The 21458-nt window shown below is 35.1% G+C and overlaps 1 protein-coding gene across 8 annotated transcripts in view; it reads right to left on the bottom strand.

The window, feature by feature from the left end:
- The window catches only part of QKI (QKI, KH domain containing RNA binding), a 152269-nt gene that overhangs the window by 88440 nt on the left and 42371 nt on the right, over window positions 1-21458 (bottom strand). For all 8 annotated transcript variants that reach the window (XR_001331753.2, XM_088053367.1, XM_014255957.2 and 5 more), the window contains exon 3: window positions 970-1086. Coding sequence is in view for 7 of the 8 variants with exons in the window: in XM_088053367.1 (XP_087909493.1) it covers window positions 970-1086 (117 nt within the window). In the remaining variant the exon portion in view is untranslated. The remainder of the gene's footprint in view (window positions 1-969; window positions 1087-21458) is intronic.

Genomic DNA, 21458 nt, shown 5'->3' with positions numbered 1-21458 from the left:
ACCTTTTACAAACTCCAAAACCTACAACAATAAGGCAAAGGACAGTGACAGTACTACTGCAGATTATGAAAACAAGAGACATTAAATGAAATTTGAAAGTAACACATTTATAAGTTCTGGGAGGGAAAAGATGTTTAACTGGGTAGACATTAACTTTCTATTATAATTGTTATGTACTACATATGCATCATAGAATGTATTATGTGGCTGATCATGTAAAGAGTTATCCCAAAAGAGAAGGAACTGTATTTCCGGGAACGAAGAGGAAACATTCAAAACTACCATGGAGATATTGGTGTAACTTCAGCAGCAGTAGGCAGAGGTAGAGGGAAATAGCTAGAAAATAAACCTAGGAAAACAGAGTTACCATGAGAGCAACCTGACATTCAGGAAGGCTCTATCATGCAGTTTCCCTACTCATATGGGCAGAGCATGCATATTACAAGACAAGGCAAGAACAGCCCTAATTACTTTGCAATTCCACCTAAACACAAAACAAAACCAGAAACACTGTGCTTTTTGGTTCACTCAGAAGTGACTGCCGGAATTTTATTTCCCTCCTCCCCCTGCCCCAGTCCACACTCCATGCACAAATCACTACTTTGGTAATTCAATACAAGAAAGCTATTAGTAAGACCTTTGAGGTTAACAAGTCTTTCCTAGAAAAATACGCTTAACTTCCATTTTTACCTTTACCTTGTAAAATGTGACACAATTTTAAGTTACTTAATTACTTATAAAGTATTAAGAATACTTTATAATTAATTGCTAGTTAGACTCCCAGTTGCAGAATTATGGTACATTTTACTTCTTCAGGACAGCCTGCGTTATTTACTAAGCCTGTGTAAGACTTACAACAATAAAGCGTAATAGTAAGAACACGACAAGTAAGAATGAGAGACATGAGTTTATCTCCTATTAGAAAACAAAATTATGCATCTGAAACTACACTGCCCTTCAAGACCTTACCTTCTTTTTGTCCCTCATTGAGCCCTTCCCTCGGACCATTATCTTGCATCCTGTTTCTGCCTCAAGCTGTTTAGCTGTTAGTCCTCTGGGCCCAAGGATTCTTCCAACAAAGTTAAACTGAAAGAAAAAAAATAATAATTTCTATAAAATCGAGTAATGAAAATTAATTTAAAATTTAACAAGATGTATTTCTATGTCTAAAAATATCCAGTGTTTAATGGCTTAGGACACCACACTAAATGCCTGAGGCTGAAGAAGTTAGGTGCTGTTTTCATACATTAAGGACCCACGTGACCCCAACTTTGGGGATACAAATTTCAGGTGAAACTATGTCTTTCAGATGCAACGTCAGGTAGTCCACATCAGCTGCAGTCCTTATTCCTCCTCATTAAATTGTACAAGCTCTTAGAGGAACTCTGAGCTGCTTTCCCTCACCACAAACGTGTCCAGCCATGCAGGCCAACACGGTGCACCTGCCACGGCAAGGAAACCCACAGGGGCTGGGTGCATGACCAGACATGCGCACAGATTCCATGCGGTGGGAATGCTCCGGTCTCACAACAGCACGGGACCTTCGGGAAAGGCCACCACGCTTACTGCTCAGCTGCTCCCTGCTAAGGAGCCTGTAGACAGCATTCTCCTTCCTCAGCCCATGTAGTTCTGCTGGGCTCAATCTGGGAAGGACAGGGAAAATAACTCCTCTTTATCTACTCATGCCATGTCATTCCCTTCAGAAAAAACAAATGAGGGCTCTTACACGTTTACTTAGGCTTCTTGGGCAACATTTCTTAAAAAATTGTCAAGCATACACATATATATAAAATATTTGCATATATAAAACTTTGTGTATATGCAGACACAACAAAAGCGCATCACTTTTTTTTGTAAGCTGTATCATTTACTCAGTTGTACAAACAAATAAAGCAAGCATTCCATGTTTAACTGGCTGACTTCAGCAGACAGCCCCCCACATACACTCAACACGGCAATACCACCATTTAGCCATACATAACATTACTTCATAGTTATTTTCAAGAGCTTTTTCCCTTTCATTAATTTCAACCACGCATTCTGAAAAGCAAGACATAAATTAAAAAAGCACTAAGTGATGGTAGCACTGAGAACACAGAACAGTACTCTGTGACAACTGCAGCACAAAGATGAAGCACCAGCTTAAATGACAGATAAACTAAGAAATTTCAGACTGAACATTAAATTCTAAGAAGAAATTAAAAGAATAGAAACTTGCTGTAACACTGCTCTGGATATTTTAGATCCCAGTAAACAAAGTTATTCAATGGAATTGTGAAGCAGTTGTTGGCTTTCATTTCCTCAGCTAATTAAAATTGGGCTTGAGTACTAAAACTCAACGTATTTGAAATCCTTATGAAACTGCAAAGACCAGAAATGATTTAAGAGTAAGCAAAAATTATGAATGCCAGCAAATTAAAGTTCTTTAAGAAAATTAACAGTGTTTCATAGCAGCTAAACTATTCTGGGAATATATACTCCCAAAGTTATTTAGTACTGCAAGCTTAGAAAACAAAAACATATTATGAAGTCTGAATTAACTACAGGGAGGTGAGGGGGTGTGGAGTAAAGACAAAAGGAACTTGTGAACACACACAGAAAACTGTGAATCAAAAGAAATTAAAGAAACATTCACTAAGCCTTGAAAAAGCAATGAATAGTTACAAGTAATAAAGTTCAGCTGTGAATAACATCTTACATGTCACACATTTCATGTTTAAATACCAAAACTGTACCACTGTCTTACAGGAACAGTATCTTACTTGCTTTTCTCCACAAACACACTTGTGCACACTGAAACTTTCGATATCTATGCCATTCCACCAATAATGCTAAAATAATATTGTAAAGCTGACTTGAAATTAGGATTTTAACCAACACACAAGATGACTATTGTTATATTCTTTATCTTCCAAGGAAAACAGCAGTCTCTAAAGTTTCTTTAATTTGGATCATGAGTAGAAGAATAAGCAAATAACGTACTTTGGATAAAAAATAAATTAAATAGAACTATACAGGATAAGAAGAAAACAAAGGGAGGAATCTGTATTACCCTCACGTTTGCAACTTTATTCATGTTGTCTGAATATTATTCAGTTTCTAGTTGAGAAATCAGATTTAAAACTGCAACACAATCTGTTAAATGTTAAACCAGTTCCACTACCAGTTACTCTCAGGATATGCTCCTTATAATGAGCCTTCATAAACTATTCCAAGGCAGCTCGACCCTGCCTTTTCTTTCCAAACTGTCTGTATTAACACGTATCTGCACCTAGTGCTTGTCATACCTGTCAGGCCAGCAAGACTATCAAACAGAATTATCAGAACAAGACATCCGAAAAATTCAGAAGACCATTCTTACCATTTAACTCTTATTTCTCGTGCTCTTTGTCTCATAGTGTTGCCCAATCATCTCTGCATTGTGTTTCTCTATAAATAATACACCTGTATTCAGGAATACTGTTTATTCTAACATTTGGACAGAGACAAAGCTAAGAATATTTGCCTTTAATTTCTGGAAGTGTTTCTCGCTTGGCATTTGTAGGATTCACCTCACCCCCGGAGAATTGCTAGTATAGAAACAGCAGAGGCTCAGAAATCAATTAGATCAATTTAAGGCTGCACTACTTTGAATATATCTAACCTCACACACGTTGAAAAGTGAGATTATTTTAAAAATTAAGCAGAAGTGTCTCAGGCTACGATTAACTGCTTTTGCATTAACAACACAGAAAAAGCTATCCAATGAAGTCAGTCTCTCCTTCCGCAACAATTAATATCTCTCTACACTCAATGTATTTTTTGCATGTAAAAATTTCACTGGTGGTATTTCACAACTGTTTTCCTGAGTTTTATTTTCATGTGATCAAATTTTCCACAACTCAAAATCAGAACTAAAGAAACAACCTCCAGAAGAAGGTGACACAGAAACCCAAGAGCATCCTAAAAGTCAAGAATTACAACTGTTTAGTGGAAGCCAGGTGCTGACATTCCAACAAGTTACACCCTCGTTGCTCTCCCTCTGCCTCTTTCTCTGCATCAATCACCCTCACATCCCCTTAGTTTGCTAACTTTTTATGTTTGAAGTTTTCAGCATGTACAAAACACTACTGGATCTTGCCTGTGTGTAAGACAGTTGTTGCCTTTTTTTGAGAAGATGTCAAAAGCACACACCCTTAAAGAAAAGAGACAAATCACCTGTCTCGGGAGACTTCACATGAGGATCTTTGTTACTGTCTTGGGTTGCAATGCAAGCTGTAACCAGAAGTATGTATTCTATAACCAGCTGTTAAAACCAGCTTGGGCTGTGTTCTTCATCTCTTCCAGGACCCATCCTCCCTCCAGGGGTATATCTTCTGTCAATGGGCCATTGAGTCTCACTGCAGGATTGATAAATGCCATCATCCCATTGTCAGATGCTCCACCCAGGGGGAGGAGCCAAGCATTCCTACCTGGATATGATCTGAGACTTGGAACACCACAGTCAGCCTTTCTCCACGGGATTCCCAGAGAAAAGACCGAACTCATCTACACAACAATCAGACCTCCAGAGGAAAACTACACCCTTCTACAGGATCACTGCTTCAACAGAACCACATCTGTCACTGCAGGAGGACTGCAGCCACCATTTAATCAGACTGCTAGCACTGCTAGCAACAGCCTGACCAACAGGGTCAGGTTGTATTCTGACTTTGTCAATGTTTTTTGCACTACTGTATTTTAACATTTCTATTAAGTTGTAAGTTGTTTTTTTTTTATTATTTATACATACTAGTAAAGAATTGTTGTTCCTACCCACATGTCTTTACCTGTGAGCCCTTTAATTTCAAAATTAATAATTCAGAGGGAGAGGGTTTATGTTTTTTATTTCAAGAGAGGCTTATGCCTTCCTTAGCAGACACCTGTCTTTTCAACCCAAGACTCAAAGTGTTTAAGCGGAAACAAAAGTATTGGGAAAAAGAAGCTGCTCCAAATCTTAAATGTTTCCACTTACTCTGGGATATTAATGATTATTCTGTAGCAACTGACACTCCCAAGAGTCAGCAAAATTTCCATGTGGTGACCTTCCTAACAAGTCTGCTGCATAAGAAACCCCCTGATAAAAACATCTTGTATTCCCAGAACAACTATTTCCTAAGCAGACCAGGTGCTGTCCCAGTTCTCACCAGTCCCCACACCCAGAACAAAAGTAGTAAAGAAAAGTAAGAATGAACCAGGCCATGACTCAGAGCTTCTGATTAATAAGAGACTACAAAGAAGTGTGTCTGGCTTTTACAGTATGGGAAAATGCAGTGTTTAAGGATCTTTTCATACATGTTAAAATCTGAAGAACTTCAGGCAGCAAAGTACTACTAAATTTCATACTACTATTGTGACTTTAGTATTTCGTGTTTTCCTTTGAAATATGAAAATAAGATGTGGCAAGAACTAATTTAACCTACAAAAAATATTCTTTACTTCATTAAGGGAAATGAATTTGAAAAAATCCAATTTGATTAAAATATCTAAATCTAGGAAGAAAGAACATAAACACATGCATTTGATCAAACAATTATTTAACTCAATTAAAAACTCATTTATTCTACCATCTTATTAGCAAATGTTCCAGTGACTTACTAAACATTGATTTTGCAGAGTCAGTTACTTATCACTGCAAAAAGCCAAAACAAGCTATTCCTCAAGTCTATTTCAACTTTAAAAAACCAAGAAAAGTTTTTAGAAGTTTTTTTAAAAGCTTTTCCTTAGGTACAATGTGTATTTGAGTATTTTTCATACACAGCCTAAATATTATTTTAAGGAAAGTGTCAAGAAAAGCACAGTAGTTATAAAAAACCAAAAGATGCTCTACCCTTCGTGCTGACCTTAAGCATAATTTTTAGATAAAATAAGCAGCCAAATTCATAAAAATTTTATGAGCACACAATAAAGGATTGTTCTTTCTTTCCTAATGATTCATAACAAATGCTTTGCAATGTATCTGTGTTTCTGGTAATCCAGAATTTGTTTTCACCTTCTGATCCCCAGCTTAGAAAAATAACAAATTCTATTATTTCCTTTACAAAAACTCCCACTGTAATTACTACAACTGAGTACTTCTAACCATAAATGTCCACTCCTGATGATTTTATTCAATTCTTAACCTCATGTACAAAGCAGCTTCAGTATAGTTATGTCTTACATGAAAACAAGTTCTCCATTTTGAGACGACTTTTACATATAATTCCTTTTTTTTCTTTTTTTTTTAAAATCATAATGGGACAAAAACTTCACTTCTCAATTCATGAGCAGCCTTTCCTTCCCTTGTCTTTATTTTCCCCAGTTTTATCTTACAGCCTAGTTATGTTAGACATAACTGCCAGCTGAAAGTGGATTTTCATAAGACGAGAAAACTGTATCTTATATTCAGCCTTCTCCATGGTCAAATCAGTTTTCAGTCTGCATGCTGATACATTAAACAAACTAAAGAATCCAAAAAATGTGGTTTAAAATGTCCTGGTGGTTAGTTTGCTTTTTGAAGACATGGAGAGCAGCTTTTCCTGCTCATTTCCCTTTCATATGATTTTCCACACCAAATAAAAAGCATCTGAAGACCAGGACTCTGCATAGTTCGGTGGTTAAAATATGTCATGGTTAGGAAGCAACTGAAAACTGGATATTACAATGGAGAACATCTGGTCATTTTATCTTAAGCAGCAAGGCTGGCAAGTCAGTTTAGCCACTTCAGAAGAAACGTTCTATGTCGTCAGATTGCAGTAGTCATACTCCAAGACCATTTAGGAGATAACTTCATCTGACAGAGTCACAGGCTAAATTGCCAGCCGCAGAAATGGAGTAATGAAGAGACACAAGGGAACTGCAAGACAACAAAGGCATTCAAAACAAAGCATGATGAATTTTTATGACACGCACAATGGTGTTTGTTTAATGTGAGTACTCTCTGGGAGCAAGATCAACATTTACTCCAAGGATTAATAAATTTCTTAAAAATACAATTAAATTCAAGTATATATTTCCAAGCATGCTTTATACAAAGAAAATCATCTAATGCATTCAATTGTAATATTTATATGAAAACTGGAAATACTAAAGCAGAAGATAAAAAATAGCTCTATGCTCACAAAAATACAAGAATGGACTCTGAACCCAATGAAGATTTCACTCGCCCATCAAAATTAGCAAATTTAGGTTTTATTTTTTTTTCCCATTATCTTATTTTTAAAGAAATATTGTTTTATGACACTGGTAATACAATTACTTTTCTGCATTTCTTAAAAAATCTTGCACTGCTCTCAGCCACGTCTTAGATAATCATTAAAAAAATCAGATACACATGGTTGATTTGATTTTCTGAAAGCCTCTAACTTGAAACAAGTATAAAACCACTTGAAGTACTAGAAAACAAAATACAGCATATTAAACCCTAAGATTTTATGCTTTCAGTTAGGCAGTTTAGTGTTTAATAAAGAAAACAAAGCTTGTAGCATAAAATTATAGATAGGTACCTTTAAGAATGAATTTCTGAGAAAGTCATCTGAAACATTTTGTAGGAAAAAAGAAAGGGCAAATAGGTAATTTACCCTACTACAGGATACTGCTTATCCTATCTAGCAGTAACACTTTCCAATATTTATTCCATTAGTATATCATGACCATATAACCATTTCCACAATGACAACTTTGTAAAAAAAATTGACTTTTGGTTGTTGCTTTGGGTTTTTTTCTTGTTTTGGGTTTTTTTTTTGTGGGGAGGGAGATGTTTGGTTAGTTGGGTTTTTTACAAGCACAAAAACACTACAGCTGTAGTGATGTGCATTTCTGTACATGTAAATGTACAAACACAAGCACATATTGTTAAGGGAACTAGCATTTACACCTGTACACATGTAATTTGTCAGTAAAGTAGCAGTTATGGATTAAATACATAACCTTTCAGTTAACATTTACAGCCCCCACCTCCTTCTTTCAGTCAAAATATTTTCTTTAAATACTTGAAACTATTGCCACTATCTCCTCCTATACAGAAGATGATACCACTACATTTTTTGGTAGGTTGGGATTAACAGAACAGAAAGTTTCTTTTTCCATGAAGCCAAAACCTCAGATATATTTAATGTCTTTTAAAGTATTTTCAGAGATTCAACACCACACTTATCTCAAGAGAAAATGGCTACATGGATTTTGTTGAAGCAGTACGAATTACTACCAAATAAAAACAAGTGCCTCCCATACACAATTTACTCAGTGACCACATTATAGATTAACTAAAAACAAAGGCCAAATTTACATAAACAGTCACTTGTATATATTTCAGAAATCAAGAGGGAAAAGTATAATGTTTCAGTAGTAATGATGAAATTGTGAAATCTTTCATTAACTGCATTAACATGTAGTCTGAGGATTAAATGTGCTCTGGTGGATTTGGCAAGTTTGTAATATAGTTAAGAAAAACAAATTATCTGATGAGATTTTAAGGGGAGGAGAAGCTGACAAAGCAGATGGTATTATCATTGTCAATACAGTGTACACAGACAATAGTAACCACATTTAGAAGTTAATTTTTGCATACAAACTAACTTCAGGTAGTTGTTAAGACTGCTAGTGACAACATGTGAAGTTGTTTTCCCAAGTCTCTACCAAACCCACCTAACAGAAGAGTTCCTGCAGACAACAATGCACGAGAAACATTCTCTCTATCCCTAAATATGGCATGTTTTCTAAGCAAAATAACCAAGTAAAGGCCAAAGTACACATGTAGTAAATATCATCATGACACATATAATCTGTTTATGTCAAATACATCCACTTACATTTACTGTGTGTAAAATACATTTACTTACATTACTGTGTGTATCTGATATATACCATTCTAATACTATAATCAAACCTAAATTAGAATTTTTGAAGCATTTAAGTGATGAAGTAGTAAATTAGAAATGCTGTGCTGTAAGCAACTTATACATACAAATTATCATTAAATAATCTCTTCATCACTTAAACACAAAAATAAAATGATTAAGGTACTGGAGAATAAAATACAGAGCATCAACCATCAGAAAATTAGGATCTGTCATATTTTCAATTAGGTACTTTTGTGCTAGATAAACAAAATCTAAACTTCTAGCACATCTGCTGAACTACCTCTTAGATTACTTCAAGTGTAAGCAATTTAATCCCAACATTTAATAAAAGGGTCACTACAGCTAAAATATTTAAAGTAGTTGTAATTCTCCAAAATTTGAGTGGTCACGAAGAGGATAACATCTTCAAAAGAAGATAATGAAAAGATTTTTTTCTTTTCCTTAGTGTATTACATGGCTGAAGCATAATTTTCAGTACATATGTAATGCACTCAGACTGGTTCCATCTTTATTTAGTACACTGCATACATTTTTAACAAAGATTATAGGGTTGGGGGCATTTTGGGGTGTTTTTTTTTAGTTCTTTAGTTTTTTTAGTTTAGTTGAGTTACCATAATCACTTTTCAACATCAAAGCCAGATAACAACTTGTCTTGTTATGGGAAAAAGCTGATAATTATTGCGGGAGTAAAACATGTATTAATGCAAAAACAAAGGATATGAATGCAACTGTCATACATTACTAAAACATAGTATTTGTGCAGCAGGAGAACAAAGTTAACATTCAGTGTTTTGAAGTCTGATATACTAGACAAGAAATATCAGCATCTGGAGGAAAGCAACACGTTAGGGCAAAGGTTTTGCCTATTACTCATTGCAGAGGTTCCAATGAAAAATTCAGCTAGTAACAGAGGAAATTAATTCTCTGCCTACAAATATCTGTATCTATTACTCTTTCCCAGAACTACATTTAAGAATTATATAATGCAGTTAGTGTAGGAGTAATTTTGGTAACATGTTAAATTCCTTTAAATTACATTCTATTCAACTGGGTTTTTAAGCACAGCTTCTGAAGTCAGTTAGAACAGTACAGATTCTATGGGATGTCCAGAAAGGAGAAAGATCTCCAGTAACTTTATCAAACCTATTAGTTAGCACTACGTGGAGCAGGAGAGAACAACTTAAGTCTGTCTTCTAAGTACTGGGGTATTTATGTTTCATGGCATGCATGAGTCAGACCACCTCAACGTTGTTTAACCTCTAATTCACCTCATCTAGAACACTGGCGCCATCAGCACAACTCAAACACTGAATTGTTCACATTATGTTCAGAACCAAATAAAATCTCCTGAATGAACACACACATGCTGCAAGTCAGTTGGCTCACAAAAACCGAGCATAGTATTTAGCATTCGTTGGACAGTCACTAAACAGACCTTGCCTACATACTACTCTTTAATAATCTTAATGATCTTTAATAAGAAATGCTGATACAAATTTATCTATGTTTTCCAGTAAAACTTTATTAAGAAGACAGTAAACAATCAGTAATGAACAGCAGCAGCTTGTTCTTGCTATAGGATTAAAACTGCTGCCTTCCCTTCTCAGATGTCAGCAATATGCATTTAGTGGTTTAAAGGATGGATTACCGTAACAAGCAGTTTGGTCTACCATAAAAATTACTCATCCACTATGTCTTGCTGGTGATATTCTCGAAGTAACATTAAAACAGGTGGCACAATAAATTAGAACTTTTAGGATTTTTTAATATGACAAATCATGATTTGTTGCAATTTAACATTCTGCCAACTTCAACTACGTCTGTCTTTACTAGAATCACAAGTACTAAATTTTCAAAGGACAACCCTGAGTCCTATTCCACTGTTAAGTTCTCTTTGCTAGCACCTGTATTCTAGCACTGTAACATTACTTAACAAATGAAATACTACATTCAGTTGTGTTCTGGAATGTGCCAAAATAAACAGCACACCATATAATTTCAGATAGAAAACAGAGGTTACATTAACTGGGTGATTAATTTAATAGAAATATTGCTTGCAACAATAAAAATTAAATTGTTTTTATGAAGCACCACCATACAATTAAAGCCCCAATGCCACAGCAACACAACCATCTTAAAATAAATATATCAACTTATTGCATTTCATAATATTATAGAATAGTTAGGGTTGGAAGGGAACTTGAAGTATAATTCCAAACTCCTGCCAGAGGCAGAGACACCTGCCACCAGACCAGGTTGCTCAGAGATCCATCCAACCTCGCCTTGAACACTTCCAGGGATGGAGCATCCACAGCTTCTCTGGGAAACCTCTTCCACTGTCTCAACACTCTAAGGGTGAGGAATTTCTTCCTAACATATAATTTAATTCTACCCTCTTACCCTCTTTCAGTTTAAATCCACTCCCCCTTGACCTATCCTAAAAGACCCTCTCCAGCTCTCTTGTAGGTTCCCTTCAGGTCCTGTAAAGGTGCTACAATTTACATGCCGTAATTCTGCAATGTTAGCTTTGTTGGTAGAGGTGACTTGCCCACTACAGATTATTACAGATTATTCGCATTTGCTCCTGACTGAGCAGAGTATCAGCCACTGATACAGTGATTATTCAAAAAGCTCAGAATCTTTCTGAGCACTGCAGCTGTAAGACAGACAAACCAGATTATCCATGTGATGTCAGTAAACTATCATTTTTACCCAGCAGACCACATCCTAATGCTTAAAATGCTCCTTAAAAAAAAAAAAAAAAGGAAAAAAATGCATTTAAAAGTATATCTGGGATTTAGAATGAATTACAAAATCCTTTAAATCCACATCATTCACCTCTAATAACCTCTGCTGAAGGCTTTGAGAGCATGTTTAACTGACAGACAGCTTTACAAACCTCATGTAAATATGTTAGACCAGATCTGTAAAAAAATGAAATAAAATAAAAATCAGGCTAGCTTTCCAGGTCATTTTAGTAATTGGCAATACAGCTTTCTTGATTAAAGAACAAAGAAATCTCAAAGCACAGATTAAAAGATAAAAACAAATCAAAAATAAAACATTGAAGGACACAACTTTTTTCTCCAAATTCTAAACTTGTAGTTTAAAGGAGGACCTGAGTAAATTAAAATTAAATACCTGGTGTTGTTTCTGTTAGGTATTGAAAATTTTTAATGAAATGTAGCTAGATATTTATCTAAATAAACTTAATTTCTAGCACTGAAATTCTAATTCTAATTAATTCTAATTAATGTGACATCTGAGTAGCTACACCTAGTTGGCTGAATGCATTACAACTCATCAGAGAAGCCAACCTGCAGTTTTCCTTTGTCATCTGTTTCAAATACGTATCTGTCAGAACTCATCATCAAAATACAGTCAAAAGAATTCAGGATGTAGTACTTCCTGTATATACAAAACACAGTATCTTCAAAATGTTATCTAGGATGCCAACTTACTTTTCATCCATTGAAACAACACTGAACCACTAACACAGTCTTCCCAGAAAATGAATTTTCAGCTCCTCTGGGCAGAAGATTCCACTTTATTTTTTAAACACTGTATATACATGGGGTATCATAGGTGGAAAAATAAAAAATCAATTTCCACGTTAACACAACAGTAGCACCTTTAATATCAAAGGCGTTGTTTTCCCAGATTAATTACTAAATAGCTAATGTAATTTCTTCAATTCTTTGACCAGTCTGAAGATCAGTCTATCTAACAGCATACCAAAAAAATAGATATCCTAATCTTCTTGATATGGCAAATTACCACCTCTAATCAATATTCTTTCCAATTTCATTTTCTAAAAACTAATCCAAGATATAAACATTTATGCCAAGAGATTTACCATTTAGTTCAAAATTAAGTGAATACTAAAAAGCTTTACTGTCCTCAGATTGAGTAATAAATCTATTTTCCTGCAGAAAAATTACACCTCCACCATATAGTTTTGCTATTATGATAATAGAATTTTTACCTTCAGACGGAAGATAAAAAGCAATCCAAATCTAAAGGGAGATGTTTTTTGTAAAAACAAATGCCACCATAAGACCTTAAATTATATTGTCAAAGAATCAAGGAATTTCAAAACATTGAAGATGTTGCACTCCCTAAGTTCCTTTCAAGAGAAGCAGCGGAAGTCAGATAACAGACTACAAAGGCAGAGAGAATTTAAGAATAACTCTCAAATCACTGACCTCTAGCATTAAGCTGTAAAAGCTGTGTGCTTCTGTTTTCTACTGTGCAGAATGAAACAATCACTTGGGAAAAAGCTAATACTATAAATAAACTGCATTAGGTACACAGAAGTAATAAAGGCAAGTTTATTAGATTAGCTGAGTTCTGTTGATATTTATTCTGGTATTTTTGTATAATGTAAAACATAGGTAATATTGGCATTGGCCTAAACAAGTTACAGAATTCAAAATGAAGGTTCACAAAGAGTTGCTGTGCTAATTAAAAAAGGAACCAGTTTTTCAGAAATGGCATCATGTACTAAACACAAGAGAAGCCAAATACAGCTCCACAGCCATAAATCTCTATACAAAGGTACATTAAAAAAAAGTCAATCTGCCTGAACACAATACATGAAACTCCCTGAGCAAAGCAGCTCAAATCTCTTTAATCTCTTTTATTCAACTGAAACTTGAAAAAAAGGCCTGAAAACCTTATCTGGTACATCCCGCTACGTACAAACCACCTGAACTTTTGCATGCCATAGCAAAGAAAAAGATACACAAATATAAATTAATGCAAGACTATCTCAAAATTATAAAAAACCTACTATAGTACCACTCTCACAAGCAGAAGCTGCTCCTGTAATAGGAAGAAAACCAGAAAAACAAATGAGATCCAGCTATCACTGTCGCAGTCTTGTGAAAGATGGCACTAAGCTGCTGGGTTACACCTCGTTTCCACACACACTCCAACAAACTCTAAGGAAGGGGACCAACTGGAAGACCAATTCCTGCTAAGAGCAGGAGATCTGGAATTTCCTGATCTCTTCCCATCCTGTCAAGAGTATGCCACAGCACAAGGAGCACTAAAAACAAAAAGGGAAAGTCCTCTCCACTGAAGGCTTTAAGCTGAATTGTACAGTTTCACGTCTTTAGCCCACAGCCTCTTTCAGGGACCTTTTTCAAGCCTGCATCGGAGTGCCACCAACACAGACACTTCCTGTGAGTACAAAAGACGACAGAAAGGCTTCTTCACTACTGCCTTACTTGCTGAGGAGCCATAGACGATGTTTTGCTCTTCATTTCTCTTTGAGTCAGCTATGAGACTGTGGTAACAATCAAGTCTGGGTTGAAGAACCTAAACAGATCCTTGAGAAGAAACTGTGAAAATCTCAGACATGAAGAAGGAGCAAAAAGTATCAAGCCTGACTAACCTTTCAACTAAGGTGCTGTACTTATTTCAAGCCTACATTCAAACAGCCCTCACTGCAAGAACTAGATGGAGTTCTAAGTTACACATCAAATATGAAGGTTTTAAGCAATTAGACACAGATTCTTCTAAACATTCAGTTTCACTTTGAAAGGGCATCAAACATAAAATCATATTTAAATCACATGGCACTTTTCTATCTCTCTAATAAAGATGGGGATTAAGATACATCAAGTTTATACCATTTGAGGGCATTAATGCTTTCATTTATTAGAAAAATAAGCCTTTTTTTTCTCCTAAACTAGGCATTGACTCCAAGATACTTTATTAAGAATCAAACTGTTTCCAAGAGTCCCATTATGGAACAAGAAAACATCAAAAGTAAGTTACTGTAAAAATCACCTAACAAACTGCTTGAATCAAAAGTAAATAAGCAAATTTTTCAAGTAATTTTATCTGGACAACAAACAAAGGATTCACGTCTTTTTTTTACGCTGAACAAGCCAAGTTCTGGAGTACTTTTATAAAACTACTCATATGAAATTAAAAATGTAATGTTACTAATAAAAGCACTCTTTCAAGATTTGTCCTTCCCAACTCTTTAACCTTCTCTGTCACTAGGGCTGACTGATAAGCCACCAGCTGTTTTTTTTCTTCTCCGCGCTACAATGCATTCTCTTCCTTTTTAAGGCTAGTATACCCAAGCAACAAACAGCAGGACTTTAGCCAGCTGCTAGAATGTCACAAACCTATATATTTAGCTCCCATCTCATTTACTGCCATCCCTCAGTGTCAACCATCTAATGTCCCTTTTGCTCCAGCCTCCTGACATTCCTCACAGAGCTGACAACACTGCGGGCTGGATCAGCAGACAGAAGATACAAGAACACACAAGAACAAAGTAGAGACCTTATCAGTTACCAGAGACAGAAGCCATGCCTTGTCATACACACTCAAGCAAAAAGCATTTTGGGTTTTGCTTCCCTCCCACCAGTTCTGGACTCATTTTTACTGTTTATAAATTGTGTAGTTGTGTGCATAAATATTACGTTTAGATCTTTAGTGAAATACCAATTTGTTCTTTTAGCATGTTTAATTAGCAACATTGTTTATTCTAACAGGAAAAAAAAAATCCCCTCCTGTTTGTACACTATCTGCTTCACCTCTGCTTCCTCAACACTTTTTGCACATTATAATATAAACTAAAGTCACATTTTCTTTCCATCTAATATTGTTTTTAACATTAACCCTTTTCCTCATTGCACAAGTTTAAAGAGAATCTTAATTGGGTAGTTTCAATTCCACTTCAAATAACTAAAATAACATCCCTCAAAATTATTTTTTTTTTAAGCTACATGTTCTGTTCATGTAAAAACACTAATCTAATTACTGTCATATTTTGGAAATAATTGGATTTTAAATTGCTTAGAATTATCAACATAAGTGAGAAAGCTGTAAAGATAGACAAATTAACAATTTCATGGTTTTAAAATGGGAATCTCTGTTACCATTAGATTCCCATTTGCAATTATTTAAAGGCCCACAGAACCGTTTGGTAGTTCCCTCCTTTAAGTGGTCATAAAAACCTTTAAACAGTAATTGAAAGATTGTTAACAGAAACTCTCTCAGGAAATCAGATCCTGTGAACAATCTAATAGTAAGCATGCTTAAGCGAGATAGTGAATAATCTGTTTCATCCTATTCACTAAGATTCGGTTTTCAGAACACTGACAAGACATCAGTTTCAATAACACCAGGAGATGAGTAAAAATTGTTCAATTCCATGCTCTACTTGGGAATCATGACGCATTTATCTAGAGAATTAACAAGTTGTGCTGTGTGTAAATTGGTCTCCAAAACCTAACTGTAGGATCCAGCAGTGCCCTCTAAGCCTCACAGTTTACATCATTAAACTCATATTCCAGCAACAAAGGATCCTCAGGATATACAGTCCAACAACTAATTTCCATAATAATACCTTTTAATTAGATGTGACTACATATGACATTACCCAAGGCACTTAAAGTTGGCAATTTAGCTGTAGACTGCTTCCATTTCTCAGTAATTAGAAGTGAGAAAGATACATTTAAGTTGGAGCACACCATTGCAAATAGCGATACTATAGTAAAAAATACTAAGCAGAAATAGAATTCTTGTACTTAAGGGACATTATTCTCTTTTTTTAATTTACAAGATAAATGCAGTCACTTTTCCTGTCCTCAAAAGGAAAAACAGACTTTGCAGAAACAGGCTTTGAGGTTATACTCAAGTTTATGCAAAGAAGAGGTTCTTAGTAACCACTTAATTTTATTTTATTAGTTAATGGAACTTTAGACAAAGTTCTTCATCCCTTTAAGGCAACAGATTTTATGCTGAATTATTCAGCCTTTTATAATTCTAAGCTGCAAAAATATTTTTATTTGCCACCTTGAAAGATGGGAAGGGAGGAAACACAGAAATTGCACACTTCCAAATCAGAAGACCTCAACGCAGTACTATATAAATAGCAATTACTATTTTTTTCCTCCATAATAGCACTCTTTCATAAGCAAAGTTAAAAATAGAGAAGTAAAACATCTCACCAAGTAACTAAACCCCACGATAAAGATGCATAGTATTGTTTTGTGGATAAAGATAGGCCTTACTAATTATAGCTGTGATGAAGGTTTCCATATTCAAGCAAGGTATTTTTGGAAAAAAATGCATTTTATCCAGCTTCTGAAGTGAGTAAGAAAGTAAGGTGTTTACCATTCCTAAACATAAACATGCTTTTCATTCATGTGGCTGATTTTAATTGCTTAATTTAGCTGACTAAATTGTAATTTATAATCAGAACCAATATATAGATAATTTTTGCTTTGCTCCTTTTACACACACTTGAGAATTGGTAACACAACTGCAGTCTCATTCATAGACTAGGAGCTCTATAGTAAAATGAACTGAATTTTATGAATTCTTAGGGGAAGGTGAATCAGAATTCTTACCTCATTTAAGACACATCAAATTCTGAAGTACTTATTTCTATCCTTAAATATATTGAAAATACTTGCAGTATTTCACACGAACTAAAAAACCTCACTTTCTAAATAAACATCATGCCTAGTCATAGCTTTGTACACAGTTTATCCTACTTCACATTCATTAGGGGTTTATTTACCAAACCAGGTCTAGAATTTCATTAAAATACTGAGACATATCAGAGAAAGTAATTTTAAATTGTTTCATCAAAACAAAAGCAATTCCCCTTCCAAAATTTACAACAAAACCCAGTAGAATTGTCTAACTGGTATAATTTCTCATTCTACTACAGATTTACGTGGTATACTTCAAATGTAAAAGAAAATAAGATTAGAAACTCTTAATGCCTATTTGCTGTTGTACAAATATTTCTTCTAAAAAAAGACATTTCTTTTCCAAAGAAAGAGATTTCTCAGTGTTGACCATAATGAAGTGAAAAACAAGTAGTAATTCCATTCACCTTCTGGAAACATTGTTACAAAAAGATTTCTCTATATATTTACAGCTTCCATAATAGGCAAACTTGCAAATTTCAAATCTAAATCCACAGAACAGGTCAGAAACACAGAAGACAGTCTAAAGATAGCACTCAATATTTCCTTTAGTGTTTTACAGTCTAATCTGCCTTGTTTGCTCTAAATGACTTCTGCTAAAACCTCTTAGCAAACCTTAAGTCTATGTTATAACTGTAAGAAGGCAACACATAAAAAGACAAATGAGTGAAAACTGAAAAGCACCTGAAACACCTTAAAAAGCCCACCTTGGGAGCATTTAAGGGTACAAGCTCCACAACATAAGCACTACAGAGTTACGTGCTTCAGCCAGCATCAAGCACTAAGAGCAGCAGTATTACAGCCCAGTAATACAGTAATAGTAGCACCTTTGGGTATCAAATCATACTGAATCTATTATCCTGAACATCAACAATTACAACACTACTGAAAGAGCAGCTTATCAACAATTGCTACAGTCAGGCTTCATTTCTACTAACTTTTGCCTTTTACTCTGGGATTTGAAAGTAAGGAGATGGGTACTACCACTTCTTACAGCTCTGTGATGACCAACATCACTGCAGACACTGCAACAGAAGAAGAACTACCTCTTACTTATCACAGGAGAAACAGCAGAAGAAAGTTATAACATGAGGCTTTGAAATGTACTTCAGGTTTACGTGTCAGCCTACCTGTCTGTAGTGACTTGAGATTTAGAGATATATATGTTCCAGCCCTATCTATGTTACAAAACCAGAGTTTCAGGTCTCTCTTGTTTTAGCTTGTCCACCAGCTGACTCACAGAAAAAAGTGGAGTCCTTCACAAAGACTCAAAGGCCACTGTTTACAACTTCTCAAGTCTTAAGGGCAACATTTGCACGTGCAGAAGAAAAAAAGATATGCAAAATATTATTGTGGCTAGAATAATTTGAAAGAATCTAATGAGATTGAAGCCCAAGATGCACTATTTGAGTATTTGTGTTGAAAGACATCAACTTTCCTCTACTTTTAATGCAAGTGACACTCACTTTTTAAAAAATGGTGATCAAATTAACAAGTTCAAATTATAAAATTCAAACAATTAGGTTAAATAGTAAGACCCAGACAATTAAGATGTTGATTTGAATAATATATTCATTATCATCGGTACTTAAATACATCAGCAATATAACAATGGGTCATTTCCAGATGGAACAGCAGTACCAAGATATGTATTTAATGCACCATTCACATCTTTAGACCATCTGTACTTCACAGAGAAAAAAAATAATCTGCAAACTGCTGCATATTTAAGACAACTTTAAATCACAATTTAATTAATAATCTTCCCAAAACAAGCAGTCCCTGTACCACTGAACACAGGGCAGAGACCTCAGCATCCTCTGACACCACAGATCACAACGTCTGCAACTAGAACAAACTCGAATTTTTTGGTCAGTATGCTCTGAGTGTTTATAAACCACACAGCTGAGAGAGACTGATCAGGCTTACATCAGTACTCTAAAGTGACAGAAACCCTCTGAAAAAGCATTAATCAACCTCAGCAACTGAAGTGTTGGGTGGATGAATGTACACGATTAAGACAGGTGCATGAGCCTTCCTGAAGAGGGGAAATGCTATACTATAAAATAAGACACAACGGAGTGCAAATAAAGTGTAAAAAGTAACTGGCTGCTCATCAAGCAAAATTATTTTTCTTAAATTTAATTTAGAAAGAAGAATTCACTCAAAGTAGTGCAGCAAATTTCAAAAGGAATCAGCATCTTCACTACTACACACTGCTCTTAAAGAGAAAAGAAACATAAAAGCTTAGAACTAAGAATTAATATTATGCCAAAGTGAATGAAATTAAACAACAGGGTCCAACTAGTTTACCTACTAGCATTAAAATATAGCAGAAACTAATTTCATAAACCAAGTAGATCCATACTACAATTGATGAAATTATCTATTAGCTACAGAAACCTAAAATCTCCTATGCAGAGATACCTATTGACACAGCTTTTGTGCTATTTAAATCCAACATTCCAAACCAAGACACATAAATGACAGTTCTCAAGTAATGAAACAAAAAATGGAAAATGGAAGGAAATGCCTAAAAGTTTATTCCCAAAGGTGGATTTGTGTACAATCTTCATCTCAAGGAAACTTAGACATAAGAGAACCAAGTGACCAACACCAGTGAGACACGTACAAGGAGCAAAATAATCTGTTCTTTTGAAATATGAAAAAAATTCAGATCCCAAATGAATGCTATGCATTACACTGAAAACTTTTCCTTGACAAGTGATGTACATTTTAAAATGTGTTAGTAACTTCAAAAATAGCATAATCTCAAAACAGCACACCTGTTTTAAAAAACTCAATTATGTTGCTAAAAGGCAACCTTTTCTTTTTTTCTTCTTTTTTTTTTTTTTTTTAATTAATATGTACCTCTAAGGTTTGTGGGCAGACTTACTCTAGTAACAAACAATAGACCTTCTACCACTGAGGGCATGTAAATTGATTTTTACCTAAGCATATGATTCAGGAGAGATACAAAAAAAGCTGATATTCTGACTGGAACTCAAAACTACATTAAATAGCAATTCTAGATGGGTCTTGGAGCCATTTTATCCTGGCAAAACACAGAGCAAGCGCAATTACCTAAGACTCGCATTTCACTGATCTACCCCTATGAAGTTACCAAACTCCTGCTGTTCTCTGACTGGAAAGCATCGAATTACTTTTGCAAGAGCAACTCCATAAAAAATATGACTATACAAACAGTAGTACCTAAACTGCAGAGCTACTAAAAAGGAAGAAAAATCTAATATATGTGACAAAAGCTGACTGACCACTGCAGAGGGAGAGGGTGAAGACCTGGTATTATAACTACCAGGTTAAGTTTCTGTGAAAAGTACTACAGTTTAGTGCTACAGCTCTCCTTTTGTCAACTAATCAGAGGGGGAAAAAACCATAATCCTCAATAATGGGTTTTTCTCCCTGTATTTCCTCCTTGCTTAAAACACTGTGCTTTTCAAATCCCATATCCTTCAGGAGTCTGTTTCCACTCTCTAAAGCAAAAAGATCTGTTCCTGATTTTGAGTAATAAAGTATAACTATTAAGGATTCTGATGTCTAAACAGTGATTTGTAAATTCACCTGTGTTATAAACGTAAGTTCTATCTTACTGTTAAGTATTGTCTCAGCATTTACACAATGTGTTTCCATGTTTACCGCAGACCCCAATCCTAGTTAAAGTACAAAACATTAATTCACAAAAAACTACCAACAAGCTCAGCAGGTGTACCCAAGCATACCTGACCTCACAAAAGCAAGTAAAAATATCATGCTGAAGCAGTTCCTCATCTCTGTATAAAACCCTTCTTTCCTAAAATAAACATTACAAAGAAGAGACTGAAAAAAAACCCAGTGTAAAACAAAATCAGTATGCCACAAATCTCTGCCGCACAGCTGACCTTTCATTACTTGTATTTGCACCCAGCTCTCCTAGACTTAAGTCTTGCAAGAGCTGCTACACAAAGTTCTGAGGAAAAACAGTTCAGCAAGAGCAAGCACAAGCTGACACCAGAGAGTAGTAGTACATAATCAACTGAAACCATGCACCCAAATATTTCTGTAACGAAAGAAAGAAACATATGCACATAAAATGCGGAATTCAAAATGGAAAAGTGTTCTAAGAAGCAGCTCTGAT

Source organism: Pseudopodoces humilis, chromosome 3, assembly GCF_049639895.1.
Source record: "Pseudopodoces humilis isolate 2021_Gansu_Grassland_sample_001 chromosome 3, ASM4963989v1, whole genome shotgun sequence".
Taxonomy (NCBI): domain Eukaryota; kingdom Metazoa; phylum Chordata; class Aves; order Passeriformes; family Paridae; genus Pseudopodoces; species Pseudopodoces humilis.
Note: the sequence above shows the minus strand (reverse complement) of the source record. Positions and strands in the feature narration are given on the sequence as shown.